The sequence below is a fragment of the Dendropsophus ebraccatus genome, chromosome 8, assembly GCF_027789765.1.
Source record: "Dendropsophus ebraccatus isolate aDenEbr1 chromosome 8, aDenEbr1.pat, whole genome shotgun sequence".
NCBI lineage: Eukaryota > Metazoa > Chordata > Amphibia > Anura > Hylidae > Dendropsophus > Dendropsophus ebraccatus.
The window spans coordinates 3,210,116-3,223,665 of record NC_091461.1 but is presented as its reverse complement, the minus strand read 5'-3'; the positions used below and the strand labels follow the sequence as shown (position 1 = coordinate 3,223,665).

The 13,550-nt window shown below is 47.5% G+C and overlaps 1 protein-coding gene and 1 pseudogene across 1 annotated transcript; both read right to left on the bottom strand.

Moving 5' to 3' along the window:
- LOC138799061 (zinc finger protein 585A-like) overlaps positions 1-13,550 on the bottom strand; it is a 178,240-nt pseudogene that overhangs the window by 157,393 nt on the left and 7,297 nt on the right.
- On the bottom strand, positions 1,048-8,253 carry LOC138798900 (oocyte zinc finger protein XlCOF7.1-like). Its single transcript, XM_069979520.1, has 7 exons — positions 8,190-8,253; positions 5,166-5,320; positions 4,561-4,746; positions 4,347-4,470; positions 4,130-4,227; positions 2,861-2,984; positions 1,048-2,234 (listed from the first exon to the last, which is right to left on the bottom strand). The coding sequence occupies exons 2-7, from the start codon at positions 5,235-5,237 to the stop codon at positions 1,531-1,533; spliced, it is 1,308 nt and encodes a 435-aa protein (XP_069835621.1). The 5' UTR covers positions 5,238-5,320; positions 8,190-8,253; the 3' UTR covers positions 1,048-1,530.

The following is a 13,550-nucleotide window of genomic DNA, read 5'->3' as shown; positions in this document are numbered from 1 at the left end:
CCCCCCCCCCAAAAAAAAAAAGAAAAGAAAATCCACACAAGTTGTTTTTTTTTTTAACAGTAACTAAATTTTATTAAAGCCCTAAACCACCCCGTAAAATAACATACACGACATTTGTATCATCTGAACCGTAACTATACAATGAATGCATAGTATCCTATATAGTGAGCAGCGTGCAGCATCGGGCCCCTGGGCCCCATCACAGTAAAGCATTGTCAATGTGACAGCATTGCGACAACACGACTGCCATGTTACACTTTTAGGTTACAAACACACTTGGCGGGTCTGCAGCGAGTCTCCATGCTGCGTTTTTGCAGCGAGACTCGCTGCAGATCCCGGCCCTATACTTTTAATGGCAGACAAACACGCAGCAGGGATGTACATCCCTGCTGCGAGTTTGTCTGCAGCCCACCCCATTAACCCCGCCGGAGCTGATACTTCACCTGATCCCGGCTCCGGCGGTTCCCGATGTCTTCAGCAAGCCGGCGCGGGGACCAGGTGAAGTATATGCTCCAGCCAGCCGCCCGCAGCCCCGGCCGCCCGATCGCCCCCCCCCGCAGCACCGGTCGCACGCCCCACCGCAGCAACGATCGCACGCCCCCCCGCAGCACCGATCGCTTACACGCCCCCCTGCAGCCCCGGCCGCTCGATCGGGAGGGCGTGCGATCGGTGCTGCGGGGGGGGGGGGGGGGGGGGGGCGATCGGGCGGCCGGGGCTGCGGGGGGGGGCGATCGGGGCTGCGGGGGGGGCGATCGGGCGGCCGGGGCTGCAGGCGGCTGGCTGGAGCATATACTTCACCTGATCCCCGCTCCGGCTTGCTGAAGACATCGGGAACCGCCGGAGCCGGGATCAGGTGAAGTATCAGCTCCGGCGGCCGGGGGGGTTAATGGGGAGGGCTGCAGACAAACTCGCAGCAGGGATGTACATCCCTGCTGCGTGTTTGTCTGCCATTAAAAGTATAGGGCCGGGATCTGCAGCGAGTCTCACTGCAAAAACGCAGCATGGAGACTCGCTGCAGACCCGCCAAGTGTGTTTGTAACCTTAGGGATTTTTTTCCTGTGTTGTTGCAGTCATCGGCCTCGATGCAACATTGCGTCTCTGCTATTTATTTGTAGTGGCCAACCGTAATAAACCGTCATAAAGTCATGTGACAGGAAGTCGCACTAATGTTCTGGTCACCTGATCTGCGATTTGCTGGTACATGACACATGTAGCCCCAGCCTAAAAAAATAAAATTTACAGTGGATATGCCCCCCCCCCCAATGACTGTATATTAAATGCTAAGCTATACATATCAAAACATGGCACCTACGTAATCGAGAACGAGAAAACCTCACACAGCTACATCAGCTGAAAATACAGGGGAGCTACCACTAGTGGAATGCAAAGGAAAAGATTTAAAAATCTATCAGTCTTCGAGGGGCTGATCATACGGAACCCTTTAAAAAGACCATAAAACTCCGCCTCACTTTACTAATCTTCTCAAAAGTATAAAAAGTCTCAAGGTGAGTTCTGCCAATGCTCAAAGCATCAGTACGTGAAGAGAGTCGTGTTATGTAGGACGGTGGTGACAACCTCCTGGTGGATTCTCTTATGTTTAGCGAGGACAGATCTCTGAGTAAAGAACTTGCCACACTCTAAGCATGGGAACGGCCTCTCCCCTGTGTGACTCCTGTAATGTTTCACAAGATCCGATTTTTGGGTAAAAGATTTGCCACATTCCAAACATGAGAAGGGCTTCTCCCCTTTGTGGATCCAGTGGTGGTTAACCAGACCGTACCTCTTGGTGAATTTTTTCCCACATTCAGAACAGGAATACGGCTTCTCTCCTGTGTGAAGTTTCTGATGTTGTACAAGATTTGATTTCTTGGTGAAAGATTTCCCACACTCTGAACACGAGTAGAGCTTCTCCCCAGTGTGTATTTTCTTATGTTCCACCAGATGGGATTTCTTAGTAAAGTTGCGTCCACACTCCAAACATGAATATGATTTCTTGTGAGCTTTCTGACGCCCAATAGAACCCGACTTCTGCTTAGAACATTTCCTACACTCTGAACATTTGATTTGTGTCTCATCTATGTGAGTTTTCTCATCTAATTCAGGTTTAAACCATTTCCCACATCCTGAACATATATACTGAGTATCTTTTGGATAATCATCTGGAATGTTGTTCTCGTCTCCTTCAGGGTCCGTGGATGATAAGACGTTCTGTCCTAAGTCTTTGCTGCAGCCGTCTGGAGGGAAAAGTAGAACAGCTTTATTTCCTTCTATTCTCCATAGGAAGTATCAAGGAGACAAGGAGCAGAACAACAAACTAATGTTAGCATTTCTTTAACATATAACTATTAACCCATTCATTAATGCATTTCAGTGTATATGGGACCCGGTAGTCTCTACATCTAGCTGGACCTTTGCCGGCTGCTCCTCCTTATTCTTCTTACAGATTAGCCCCCCACCTCCCCCACAGATAACCTGTCCTGTGTATGTTATAATTAGAGATGAGCGAACCGGCCGAGGTTCGGGTTCGTATGAACCTGAACTCTCGGCTTCTGATTCCCGCTGTCTGCCCGCTCTGTGGAAAGGGTGGATACAGCCTAAGGACCGCCTGGAAAACTGGGATACAGCCATACCCATAGGCTGTATCTCAGTTTTCCAGGCGGTCCTCAGGCTGTATCCACCCTCTCCACGGAGCGGGCAGACAGCGGGAATCAGAAGCCGAGAGTTCAGGTTCATACGAACCCGAACCTCGACCGGTTCGCTCATCTCTAGTTATAATGTGATCCTCTCCAACCTATAGAGATCCTATAATCTGCTGTACGGGAGGAGAATCGGAGTCTTCCCGCTATTCCCTATTACTCACCTGGGGTAATAATATCAGTAGGGACGTCCTCTTCCTTAAACGGCCGATCACTCCGCACATTCAGCTCTTCTCCTTCTTCTTCTCCTTCCTCAATAACTTTAATTTTAAGATCTAAATTTTCATCCTGATCCAACATCTAAACCAGATAATAAATTATAATCACCGACATTTACAAGAAAAATAACGACACAAAAGTTATCTCCCCCCCCCCCCCAACACCTCCACAGCATCCTCTAGAATCTGATGGCCCTACGAGAAATTCTGCAGCAAACATCCCTCTTCTCTCTCCCAAGAACTCTAATCTGTACCAAGATGTGTTGTTTTTGAGATTTTCGATTTGCAGATGTCCACTCCACCCTTCATAACAATTGACGATGGATCCACTAAACCAATCTCAGCCCTAAAGAGGTTATCCACGGGAATCTTACACTATACCGCCAAGCCCCCCCCCCCCCCCCCCCCCCCGTGCCTGATCTGATGTCCCACTTGCCTGTTCAGAGCAAGACATCAGCGGTAACCAGCAGAACGGGAACACAGCTGGGACTGAAAGATCGCACAACGGAAGGAAAGGGCAGGGTAAGTATCTACTATTTGTTGTTTTTTGCCACAGGGAGGCAGTAAGAATTCCCCAGACTATCCCTTGATATATGATGAGATCTCAGCTCCATCTACCTGCTCCTCCTGCAGGACAGTGTCATCTCCCCCTCCATCTCCCTGCTCCTCCTGCAGGACAGTGTCATCTCCCCCTCCATCTCCCTGCTCCTCCTGCAGGACAGTGTCATCTCCCCCTCCATCTACCTGCTCCTCCTGCAGGACAGTGTCATCTCCCCCTCCATCTACCTGCTCCTCCTGCAGGACAGTGTCATCTCCCCCTCCATCTACCTGCTCCTCCTGCAGGACAGTGTCATCTCCCCCTCCATCTACCTGCTCCTCCTGCAGGACAGTGTCATCTCCCCCTCCATCTCCCTGCACCTCCTGCAGGACAGTGTCATCTCCCCCTCCATCTACCTGCTCCTCCTGCAGGACAGTGTCATCCCCCCCTCCATCTCCCTGCTCCTCCTGCAGGACAGTGTCATCTCCTCCCCCTCCATCTACCTGCTCCTCCTGCAGGACAGTGTCATCTCCTCCCCCTCCATCTACCTGCTCCTCCTGCAGGACAGTGTCATCTCACCCTCCATCTCCCTGCTCCTCCTGCAGGACAGTGTCATCTCCCCCTCCACCATCTACCTTCTCCTCCTGCAGGACAGTGTCATCTCCCCCTCCATCTACCTGCTCCTCCTGCAGGACAGTGTCATCTCCCCCCGGACAGTCCTGGGGATCCAGTGGAGCAGGACATCTCTCTGGTGGATTCCTCTTACTGGATCCATCTGTAGGAGACACACACAGTGACTGAATATATTGTGTATATGTGATGAGCAGATGATGGGGGGTCTAGGGGACCCCAATACTGCTCTCTCCTTTACCATCAATGAGAGTCTCCACTTACCCGGTGATGTGAGGGGCCGGTGGTCCTCCATCATGGCCTCCTGGTACAGATCCTTGTGTCCTCCTACATACTCCCACTCCTCCATGGAGAAATAGACGGCCACATCCTGACACCTTATAGGAACCTGACACACACAATGATCCAGTCATCATCCAGACCCATCATCCCTTGTGTTCCTGGATGATGTCCCAGCATTCCCAGCAGCATTGCTCACCTCTCCGGTCAGCAGCTCCATCATCTTGTGGGTGAGTTCTAGGATCTTCTGCTCATTGTTCCTCTCAGGTATCAGTGAGGGAGGTGGAGGCTCCATGATGGGGCCCCGGGCCCTGCTCCATCCTCCTGACCTGCTGCTGCTGGGGGCCACACACTCTCCACATGTCTTCTTCACTACTGTGTAATCCTGAGGATGGAGAGACCCTGATAAATATCACTATATACAGAGCCCCCACCTCTCCGCGCATGTCCTGTATTATTACTAGAGAGAAGAGGGAGGTCATGTGACCCATCCCCCAGAATCCCTCACCTCTCCGCTCATGTCCTGTATTATTACTAGAGAGAAGAGGGAGGTCATGTGACCCATCCCCCAGAATTCCTCACCTCTCCGCCCATGTCCTGTATTATTAGTAGAGAGAAGAGGGAGGTCATGTGACCCATCCCCCAGAATCCCTCACCTCTCCGCCCATGTCCTGTATTATTACTAGAGAGAAGAGGGAGGTCATGTGACTCATCCCCCAGAATCCCTCACCTCTCCGCCCATGTCCTGTATTATTACTAGAGAGAAGAGGGAGGTCATGTGACCCATCCCCCAGAATCCCTCACCTCTCCGGTCAGCAGGTAGATGATCTCCAGGGTGAGGTGTAATATGGAGGTCTCTCTTCTTTCTTGCTCCATCCTTGGTGGATCCGGCAGGTAGAGGAGCAATCTCCTACACTGTAGGGAGCTGAATGAGAGGACGGATCAGCAATGTCCTCATTCTGTAAAGTAGAGAAGTGTTCAGTCAAGTTACTAAAGCTACAATCATGGACTTAGGGTCCTTGCACAATAAATGATTTTCGGTTGAGTACGGCCACAAACGAGCACCGATCAGCGAGAACAGGGCTTGTTTGCACTGCCTACAAAAATCAGGACACTTTTACACGGACCAATTACTGGCTGAACGAGCGCTTCTAGGAATCTGCCTTAGGGGTGTGCAGCTTGTGCGGTTATATGGGGCAATTGGGGGGGGGGGTAGGGTGTGCTGCTGATTCACTGAAGAGGAGACCCTTGTGCGGTGGCCAGATGCCTTAATGCTGACCAAAATCCAGGACACAAAAATGGGACCACCTTTTATTTTTTCCTGACAACCTCTAGTGGCTCAGGGACCTCACACAGCCCGGCTGGTAAGTATATTGGGGCACCAAAGCCCTGAAGGGACAATTACTGATGGGCTAAGGATCAGCAATAGTAGTAGCAGCAGACTGGCGCCCTCTTGAATGGGCAGCCTGGATAATGGACAGCCCTTCGTGCAGCTCCCCTCAGCCACCCTACTTGTTGTCTATGGGTGTAATAGCACAGACAGAGAGTGGGGAACGAGGAGGAAGTGAGAGCAGATCTGACAAGTCAGTGCTCACTTCCTCCTACAAATTGTGCTGTGTAATACAAGGCGGTAGTGTCCTTCCATTCGGGCCTCCTTATCACAAAGTATACACTCTTTAGTGTCCAGCTATACCATAAGGACAATATCTGGAGACCATCTTGCACTATAAGATTGTCTGTAGCGCTTGATTTTTGCATTTTATTATTTTTTTCATTCATACAGTTCCTTTTAAAATTTTTATTATATTTTCTGACATTTTAAAATTCATAAAAACTATTACATTTGTCTACGTTATCGGCAGTTTCACTAAGTTGCAACAAAGACCAGCAGTGCAGCGGGGACTGGTTACAATCAGAGATGAGCAAAGTTACATGAACCTGATTGCTCGGCCACTGAATAACGCTGCCTGGAGAGGATGGATTCAGGCCTAGGAGACGCGGGACTTTTCTAGGCTGCAGACTAAGCCATCAGGTTGGGTTCAGCTGTAAGTTTGCTAATCTCTAGTTACAATATACTGCAGTGTAGCTATAAAAACAATAATTCAAAAGAAGAAAAAAGCAGGAAGATTGGTGCAGATTCTGCCCTATAAATCCCAGAAGAGAACAAAGTAGGGAGATCTACAAAACATCTAAGGGAGTTGTGGAGGAGTCCTGTATATATGGGGGGTGGAGGAGTCCTGTATATATGGGGGGTGGTGGAGTCCTGTATATATGAGGGGCTGTGGAGGAGCCCTGTATATATGGGGTCGGGGTGTCAGAGTCTTTTATAAATGGAGGTGGGGGGTGATTCTGTATATATGAGGGACGGTGGTGGAGTCCTGTATATATGGGGGGTGGAGGAGTCCTGTATATATGGGGGGTGGTGGAGTCCTGTATATATGAGGGGCTGTGGAGGAGCCCTGTATATATGGGGTCGGGGTGTCAGAGTCTTTTATAAATGGAGGTGGGGGGTGATTCTGTATATATGAGGGACGGTGGTGGAGTCCTGTATATATGGGGGGTGGAGGAGTCCTGTATATATGGGGGGTGGTGGAGTCCTGTATATATGAGGGGCTGTGGAGGAGCCCTGTATATATGGGGTCGGGGTGTCAGAGTCTTTTATAAATGGAGGTGGGGGGTGATTCTGTATATATGAGGGACGGTGGTGGAGTCCTGTATATATGAGGGGCTGTGGAGGAGCCCTGTATATATGGGGTCGGGGTGTCGGAGTCTTTTATAAATGGAGGTGGGGGGTGATTCTGTATATATGAGGGACGGTGGTGGAGTCCTGTATATATGGGGGGTGGAGGAGTCCTGTATATATGAGGGGCGGTGGAGGAGCCCTGTATATATGGGGTCGGGGTGTCGGAGTCTTTTATAAATGGAGGTGGGGGGTGATTCTGTATATATGAGGGACGGTGGTAGAGTCCTGTATATATGAGGGGCGGTGGAGGAGTCCTGTATATATGAGGGATGGTGGTGGAGTCCTGTATATATGGGGTGGGGATGTCAGAGTCTTTTATAAATGGAGGTGGGGGGTGATTCTGTATATATGAGGGACGGTGGTAGAGTCCTGTATATATGAGGGGCGGTGGAGGAGTCCTGTATATATGGGGGGTGGAGGAGTCCTGTATATATGAGGGATGGTGGTGGAGTCCTGTATATATGGGGTGGGGATGTCAGAGTCTTTTATAAATGGAGGTGGGGGGTGATTCTGTATATATGAGGGACGGTGGTAGAGTCCTGTATATATGAGGGGCGGTGGAGGAGTCCTGTATATATGGGGGGTGGAGGAGTCCTGTATATATGAGGGATGGTGGTGGAGTCCTGTATATATGGGGTGGGGATGTCAGAGTCTTTTATAAATGGAGGTGGGGGGTGATTCTGTATATATGAGGGGCAGTGGTGGAGTCCTGTATATATGAGGGGCGGTGGAGGAGCCCTGTATATATGGGGTCGGGGTGTCAGAGTCTTTTATAAATGGAGGTGTGGGGGGGGGGGGGGAGAAATTCTGTATATATGAGGTGAGGGTGGAGGAGTTCTTTATAAATGAGAGGGGAAGGGAGTCCTGTATATATGGGGTGTTGGTGCAGGAGTCCTTTGTATATGGAGGTAGAGTAGTCCTGTATACATGGGGGAGTGGAGGAGTCCTTTGTATGTGGGGGGTGGAGGAGTCTTGTATATAGATGATATAATCTCCAGGCTCCTGGCTATGTATACAGACTATAGTACTGGTGACTATAGAAGAAATCTCTGTATATAGTGAGGTATAATGGCAACCATACATACCCCAACCAAGACCTTATACTTCAGATGTTACATACTGGTGCTGGAAGGACCTGTGATGATGTCACCATCATGTGACCAGTCACATGGGAGGGGGGGAGGAGTCAGTGGGAGGTGTGTCATTTGGTGGCTCAGAGCTGTGTACCTCTTGTGCTTCTCGTGATGGTCCGGAGCTTGTGTCCTGAGGTAACTTATACACTGGACAGAGGGCTCTCTCGGGGTTCGTTTATTATCCTAGTTTTCCAATAGCTGCGGGAGGATTAGAGATGAGCGAACCAAGTTCGAGTCGATCCGAACCCGATCGTTCGGCATTTGATTAGTGGTGGCTGCTGAACTTGGATAAAGCCCTAAGGTTATCTGGAAAACATGGATACAGCCAATGACTATATCCATGATTTCCACATAGCCTTAGGGCTTTATCCAACTTCCGCAGCCACCGCTAATCACATGCCGAAAGTTCGGGTTCGGATCGACTCCAGCTGCTCCAGGTTTGCTCATCTCGCGAGGATCAATGTTTGGGAAAAGGGGGAGAAGCTCTTATTTCTTACATCTATATGCTAATAGCACAGCTATATCCTACGTTACCTATATCCTTATGCTAATATTAATGGAATAGCGATTGGGAGACAGATGGCGCTCGATCTGATAGGGTATATTAATGGTAAGAAAGTAACATGGGAAAGTTATCTCACATCCGCTCCATTACCAACCATTAGTGCAGAGGATAGGATATCTAGTCACAACACTGTATAAAGGGGAAGCAAAGGCTAGCCGAGTCTCCTCTCTTTTATAATGTACAGTAAGTCAGATCCTGCAGCAGCATCTGTTATATTATATACAGCAAACGTCGCCAGAAATGCAGTGTATTCCCGGCCTTACACACCCGGTTACACCCCCCACCCTTTCATTTGTTTACAGAAAAACATAAATTATTAACCGGTCATTTCTTTTCTTTGAGCCCATAATGTCCCCCCCCATGGGTCAGGATACAGGATCCCTAGATCTTTAAAAAGAAGCAAATGCAGTTTTTAGCAAGGACCTAGACGCAAGGCTTTCAAAAAGATACAGGACAACATACACAACATATGTACATAGATTTTAATCTCTAATTTTTCATATATATTTTTCTTCTATATATTTAAAAAACCCTTCTAAGGGTAAATTCACATGGGCGTCTCGCAGCTAATCCGCAATACACGTATTAATAACAATAAGAATAATATGTGTATTGCGGATTAGCTGCGGATTTCTTGTGCGAGACTCCCGGCGGATCCGCCCATGTGAATTTACCCTAATAGTTCTTATACTAGAAAGGGTGGGTTATAGGCGGATGCCCTATGGCGATGTTCCCACACAGTTATTTTGCTCAGTATTTTATAACCAAAACCAGGAGTGGGTTGAAAACACAGTTTGAATCTTCCCGGCAGAGTAGCGGCAGCCACAGAGATTGATTGATCATGCCGATACATCATATTGATACATCATGCCGTGCGGGGAAACAGTCCAGGACAGGCATTCACCATCCGTGTCATCCATGTTTCACGTAGCAAGCTTGGAACGTGTGAATACGGCCTCAGACTTCAGGGTAGGTAATATTCTAACCCAGGGATGGTCAGCTTATAATCACATAAAGCACTAAGTGCAGAGATTTGGACCTTGATGGTGCTAGGTCAAAGGTGTTTGTTGAGCCCCTCCTGTAAAGATTATCAGGGGAATGTCTGCTGGAGCTTAGACATTAATAGGTCTATTAATAACCAACAAAAGACCCTGCAAGTTGTTAATCATATTAAGGATGTGGGAATAACACTACCAGACAACCCCTTACCGATCAACAATTGCTGTTCAAGAGCCATGCAGCCAGATGTGAGTCCTCTATCCTGATCCAGGAAATAGTTTCCTGTCCAACGGGCGTAGGAGGTGGACCTCTCCAGGCGTGCCGTCACAGGGCAAGGAGAGTAAACTATGGCTTCTATTAAAAGGGATGGAATAGAAAAACAATTAAAACAATCTTTTGAGATTTAAAAATGTTTTGTACGAGGGGCTGCTAAGTCTTTGGCTTTGTGTTCTTTTTTTGTTTTTATGGTAACAAATGTTACATCGCATTAAAGCCTTATGTGTCCAATATGTATTTTCAAAATTTTGTGTGTATCTAAAGCGATATTCACAGCAAATGAGAGCAGAGGAGTGATAAACTTCTGCGAAGGATATTTATGGTGATATGTCCCAGACATTGGGGGATCAATGTCCTTCATATTCTACAGGTAAGAGCTGGGTTGTCAAATTTAAAATGGGCCGCTTCAGCACCAGTGATGAGGGACGTCCTGGGCGACCGAGAACGGTTGCTGTTCCGGAGATTATCGATGCTGTGCACAACCTCATACTGGAGAATCGGCAAATTTCAGGAATAGCAGCCATCATGGGGATTTCTCGTGAATGTGTTCGTGTCATTATCCATGAACACTTGAACATGAAGAAGCGATCTGCAAAGTGGGTCCCCAAATGTTTGACAACAGATCAGAAAAGCTCGTGAGTGACACCTTCCTGGTCCATTTGTCAGCGTTTCCGGACTGATAATAACTTCGTGGATGGACTGGTCACTAGGGATGAGACCTGGATTTATTTGTATGACCCTGAAATCAAGGAGCAGTCAGAAGAGTGGAGGCACAGTGGTTCTCAAATCAGCCACTAAGGTGATGGCGTCTGTGTTCTGGGATAAGGAGGGTATGCTGCTGGTGGACTACCTTCATAATGGTTTCACCATCAATGAAAGGTATTACCTTGACCTTTTGGACCTATTGAATCCAGCTCTGAAAGCCCAAAAGGTGCAGCAAGCTGACCAAAGGAACCTTGTGCCTGCCCTCACACTGCATAGGCGACCACGGCAAAACTGGTGGAGCTGCGCTTCTGGCTGTTGACCACCCACTGTATTTAGCAGATCTAGCTCCCTCCGACTATCATGTGTTTCCATTTCTGATGCCATATCCACTACAGATGACTGGTTTAGGGCACAGACGAAATCCTTCTTTTTGCAAGGCTTACAGAACTTGGAATACCGATGTAAGAAGTGTGTTTACATCAGTGGAGAGTATGTGGAATAAATGTAACGTTTTATCTTCCTATCTCGTTTCTTTTTGGGTAAAGCCAAAGACTTATCACCCCCTTGTATTCTTTCTACCTGAACGCTCACAAACATGGTACCAGGAGAGGCCACTAGTGGGAGCTACTCTGACAACAGAAACGAGGGATGAGACAGAGCATTACAGCCGCCACCACTATGATGACACTCCATAGGGAATCGTCTGTATTTGCACTTTATGCATTCGCCCCGGTTCTCGGTACACATCAGAAATTACTTAGCGGTGATTATGGGCGTTCATACATGTAGTCTGAACGCTGCTGCACGGTTATTATAGACTTAATAAAAGAGGACAAAATCATAAGGCGATGTCCGCCCACATTGTCGTTTCATTGCATCGACGCGGCTGGACAGCAATTAAATTACTGTAATGGAGGGATGCAGCGCTGCAAAAAAATAATAAATGACTGCAACTGAATGATGCAATCACATTGCTTTTCATTGCATTACTGCACGTGTGAACATAGCCTAAGGCTATGGGCACACACACTATTTTGGTCAGTATTTTTCAACCAAACCAGGAGTGGATTGACACAGGAAGGCTATTGTAGTGACCCAGTACGGGCCCCTAAGGGGGCCTTTACACAGAGAGATTTATCTGACAGATTTTTGAAGCCAAAGCCAGGAAAAGACTATAAACAGAGAACAGGGGATAAAGTATCCACTGCAGTTAGTGCTTTCCCCCACTCTGTTGAAATTGAGTAGATAGCCGCCATTAAATGACAGATAATGGGCTTTATTTCAAAACAACGGCCGTTATTTGGTGGCTATCACCTCAATTTCAACAGTGTGTGAACATAGCCTGTGTTTGTAATCCACTCCTGGTTTTGGTTGAAAAATACTGACCACAATACTGATACAGCAAAGATACTGTGTGTGAACATTGCCTGATAGTGGAAATATTAACAAAATATTTCATGTTTCCACTAGAATTGATGACAATTGCAGTTCAGTTCTGTAAAACTTGAACACTTTTAATAAAAAAAAAAATTGCTATAAAAGAAAAAAACAGCCCGATGTAAACAGCACAAAAACTGTTTGATAGATCTATCCTAAGATAATAAAAAAAATACTATGTTTCTATGATAAAACCAAAGCAGAAGCAGCTTTGTAGTCTGAATGTACTAGAACATCCTGCACCTGATGAAGGGGAATGAGGTCGGACTGAGAGCTATTTAGATTACCCACTCTTTTTTTAAACAGTGAACTGGATGGACTCTCCCACTCACGTTTTCCATTATGTCTCCTGCCTCTTTAGTGTATGTAGTTCATTAGATCTGAGGGCCCTATTACACGGGATAATTATTGTGTGGAAAATAGTCATATCAGTCGCATTTAAATGACAATCATTCCGTATAAATGCGGGCAACAATCAAAAAACTGTTTGTGTATCGCTGATTTAGATCTGAACCTAAAGTAATTTTTAATCATTCTGTGTAATTCCACATGGTTCCTTCATTTGCTGGGATCCGATGGGGTAAAAGGTCATAGTAACGAACAACTATCGTTCTGTGTAATATGGGGGACATTTTCAGATTGATGATAAACAATCTCGTTTGCAATCGTTTATCATTAAAAATCACTTAAGGCCCTCTTCCACGGGCCGACATAGAGGCGCAAACTAGCGCTGTCAGCGCTTGTTTGCTCCTCGTTCCCCGCTCGCTGCCACCGCTATTGCTCGCGTCAGCAGCAGCAAGCAGGTGAGTCCAGGGGGGCTGGCTGCCCGGGTGATCGCTAGATCGTCCGGGCAGCCCATACCATACAGCAGCGGTCTGCTGCCATCACTCCTATTCCACGAGCGATGGCTGCAGATCGTTGCTGTATGAGTCCTTTATCTTTCAACATGTTTGAAAGACAAACGATGCAACGATCAACTGACATGAACGATGTCGGCCGATCGTTGCCTTCTATTCCACGGGACGATTATCGGCCAATAATCGTTCCGTGGAATAGGGCCTTAAAGGGGTTATCCAGCGCTACAAAAACATGGCCACTTTTCCCCCTACTGTTGTCTCCAGTTCAGGTGCAGTTTGCAATTAAACTTCATTTACTTCAATAGAACTGAGTTTCAAAACCATCACCCAAACTGGAGACAACAGTAGGGGGAAAGTGGCCGTGTTTTTGTAGCGCTGGATAACCCCTTTAAGTCTAATAGGACCTTAAGGGTCCATTTACACAGAAGGATTATCTGACAGATTATCTGCCAAAGATTTAAAGCCAAAGCCAGG

Bases quoted from the DNA above. Each gene is read 5' to 3' on its own strand.
- LOC138798900 (XM_069979520.1), bottom strand. From the start codon at position 5,237: ATGGAGCAAGAAAGAAGAGAGACCTCCATATTACACCTCACCCTGGAG. The intron at 4,747-5,165 runs GTGAGGGATTCT...CTCCATCCTCAG, and splicing joins TCTACCTGCTGACCGGAGAG to GATTACACAGTAGTGAAGAA. The intron at 4,471-4,560 runs GTGAGCAATGCT...TGTGTGTGTCAG, and splicing joins TGGAGCTGCTGACCGGAGAG to GTTCCTATAAGGTGTCAGGA.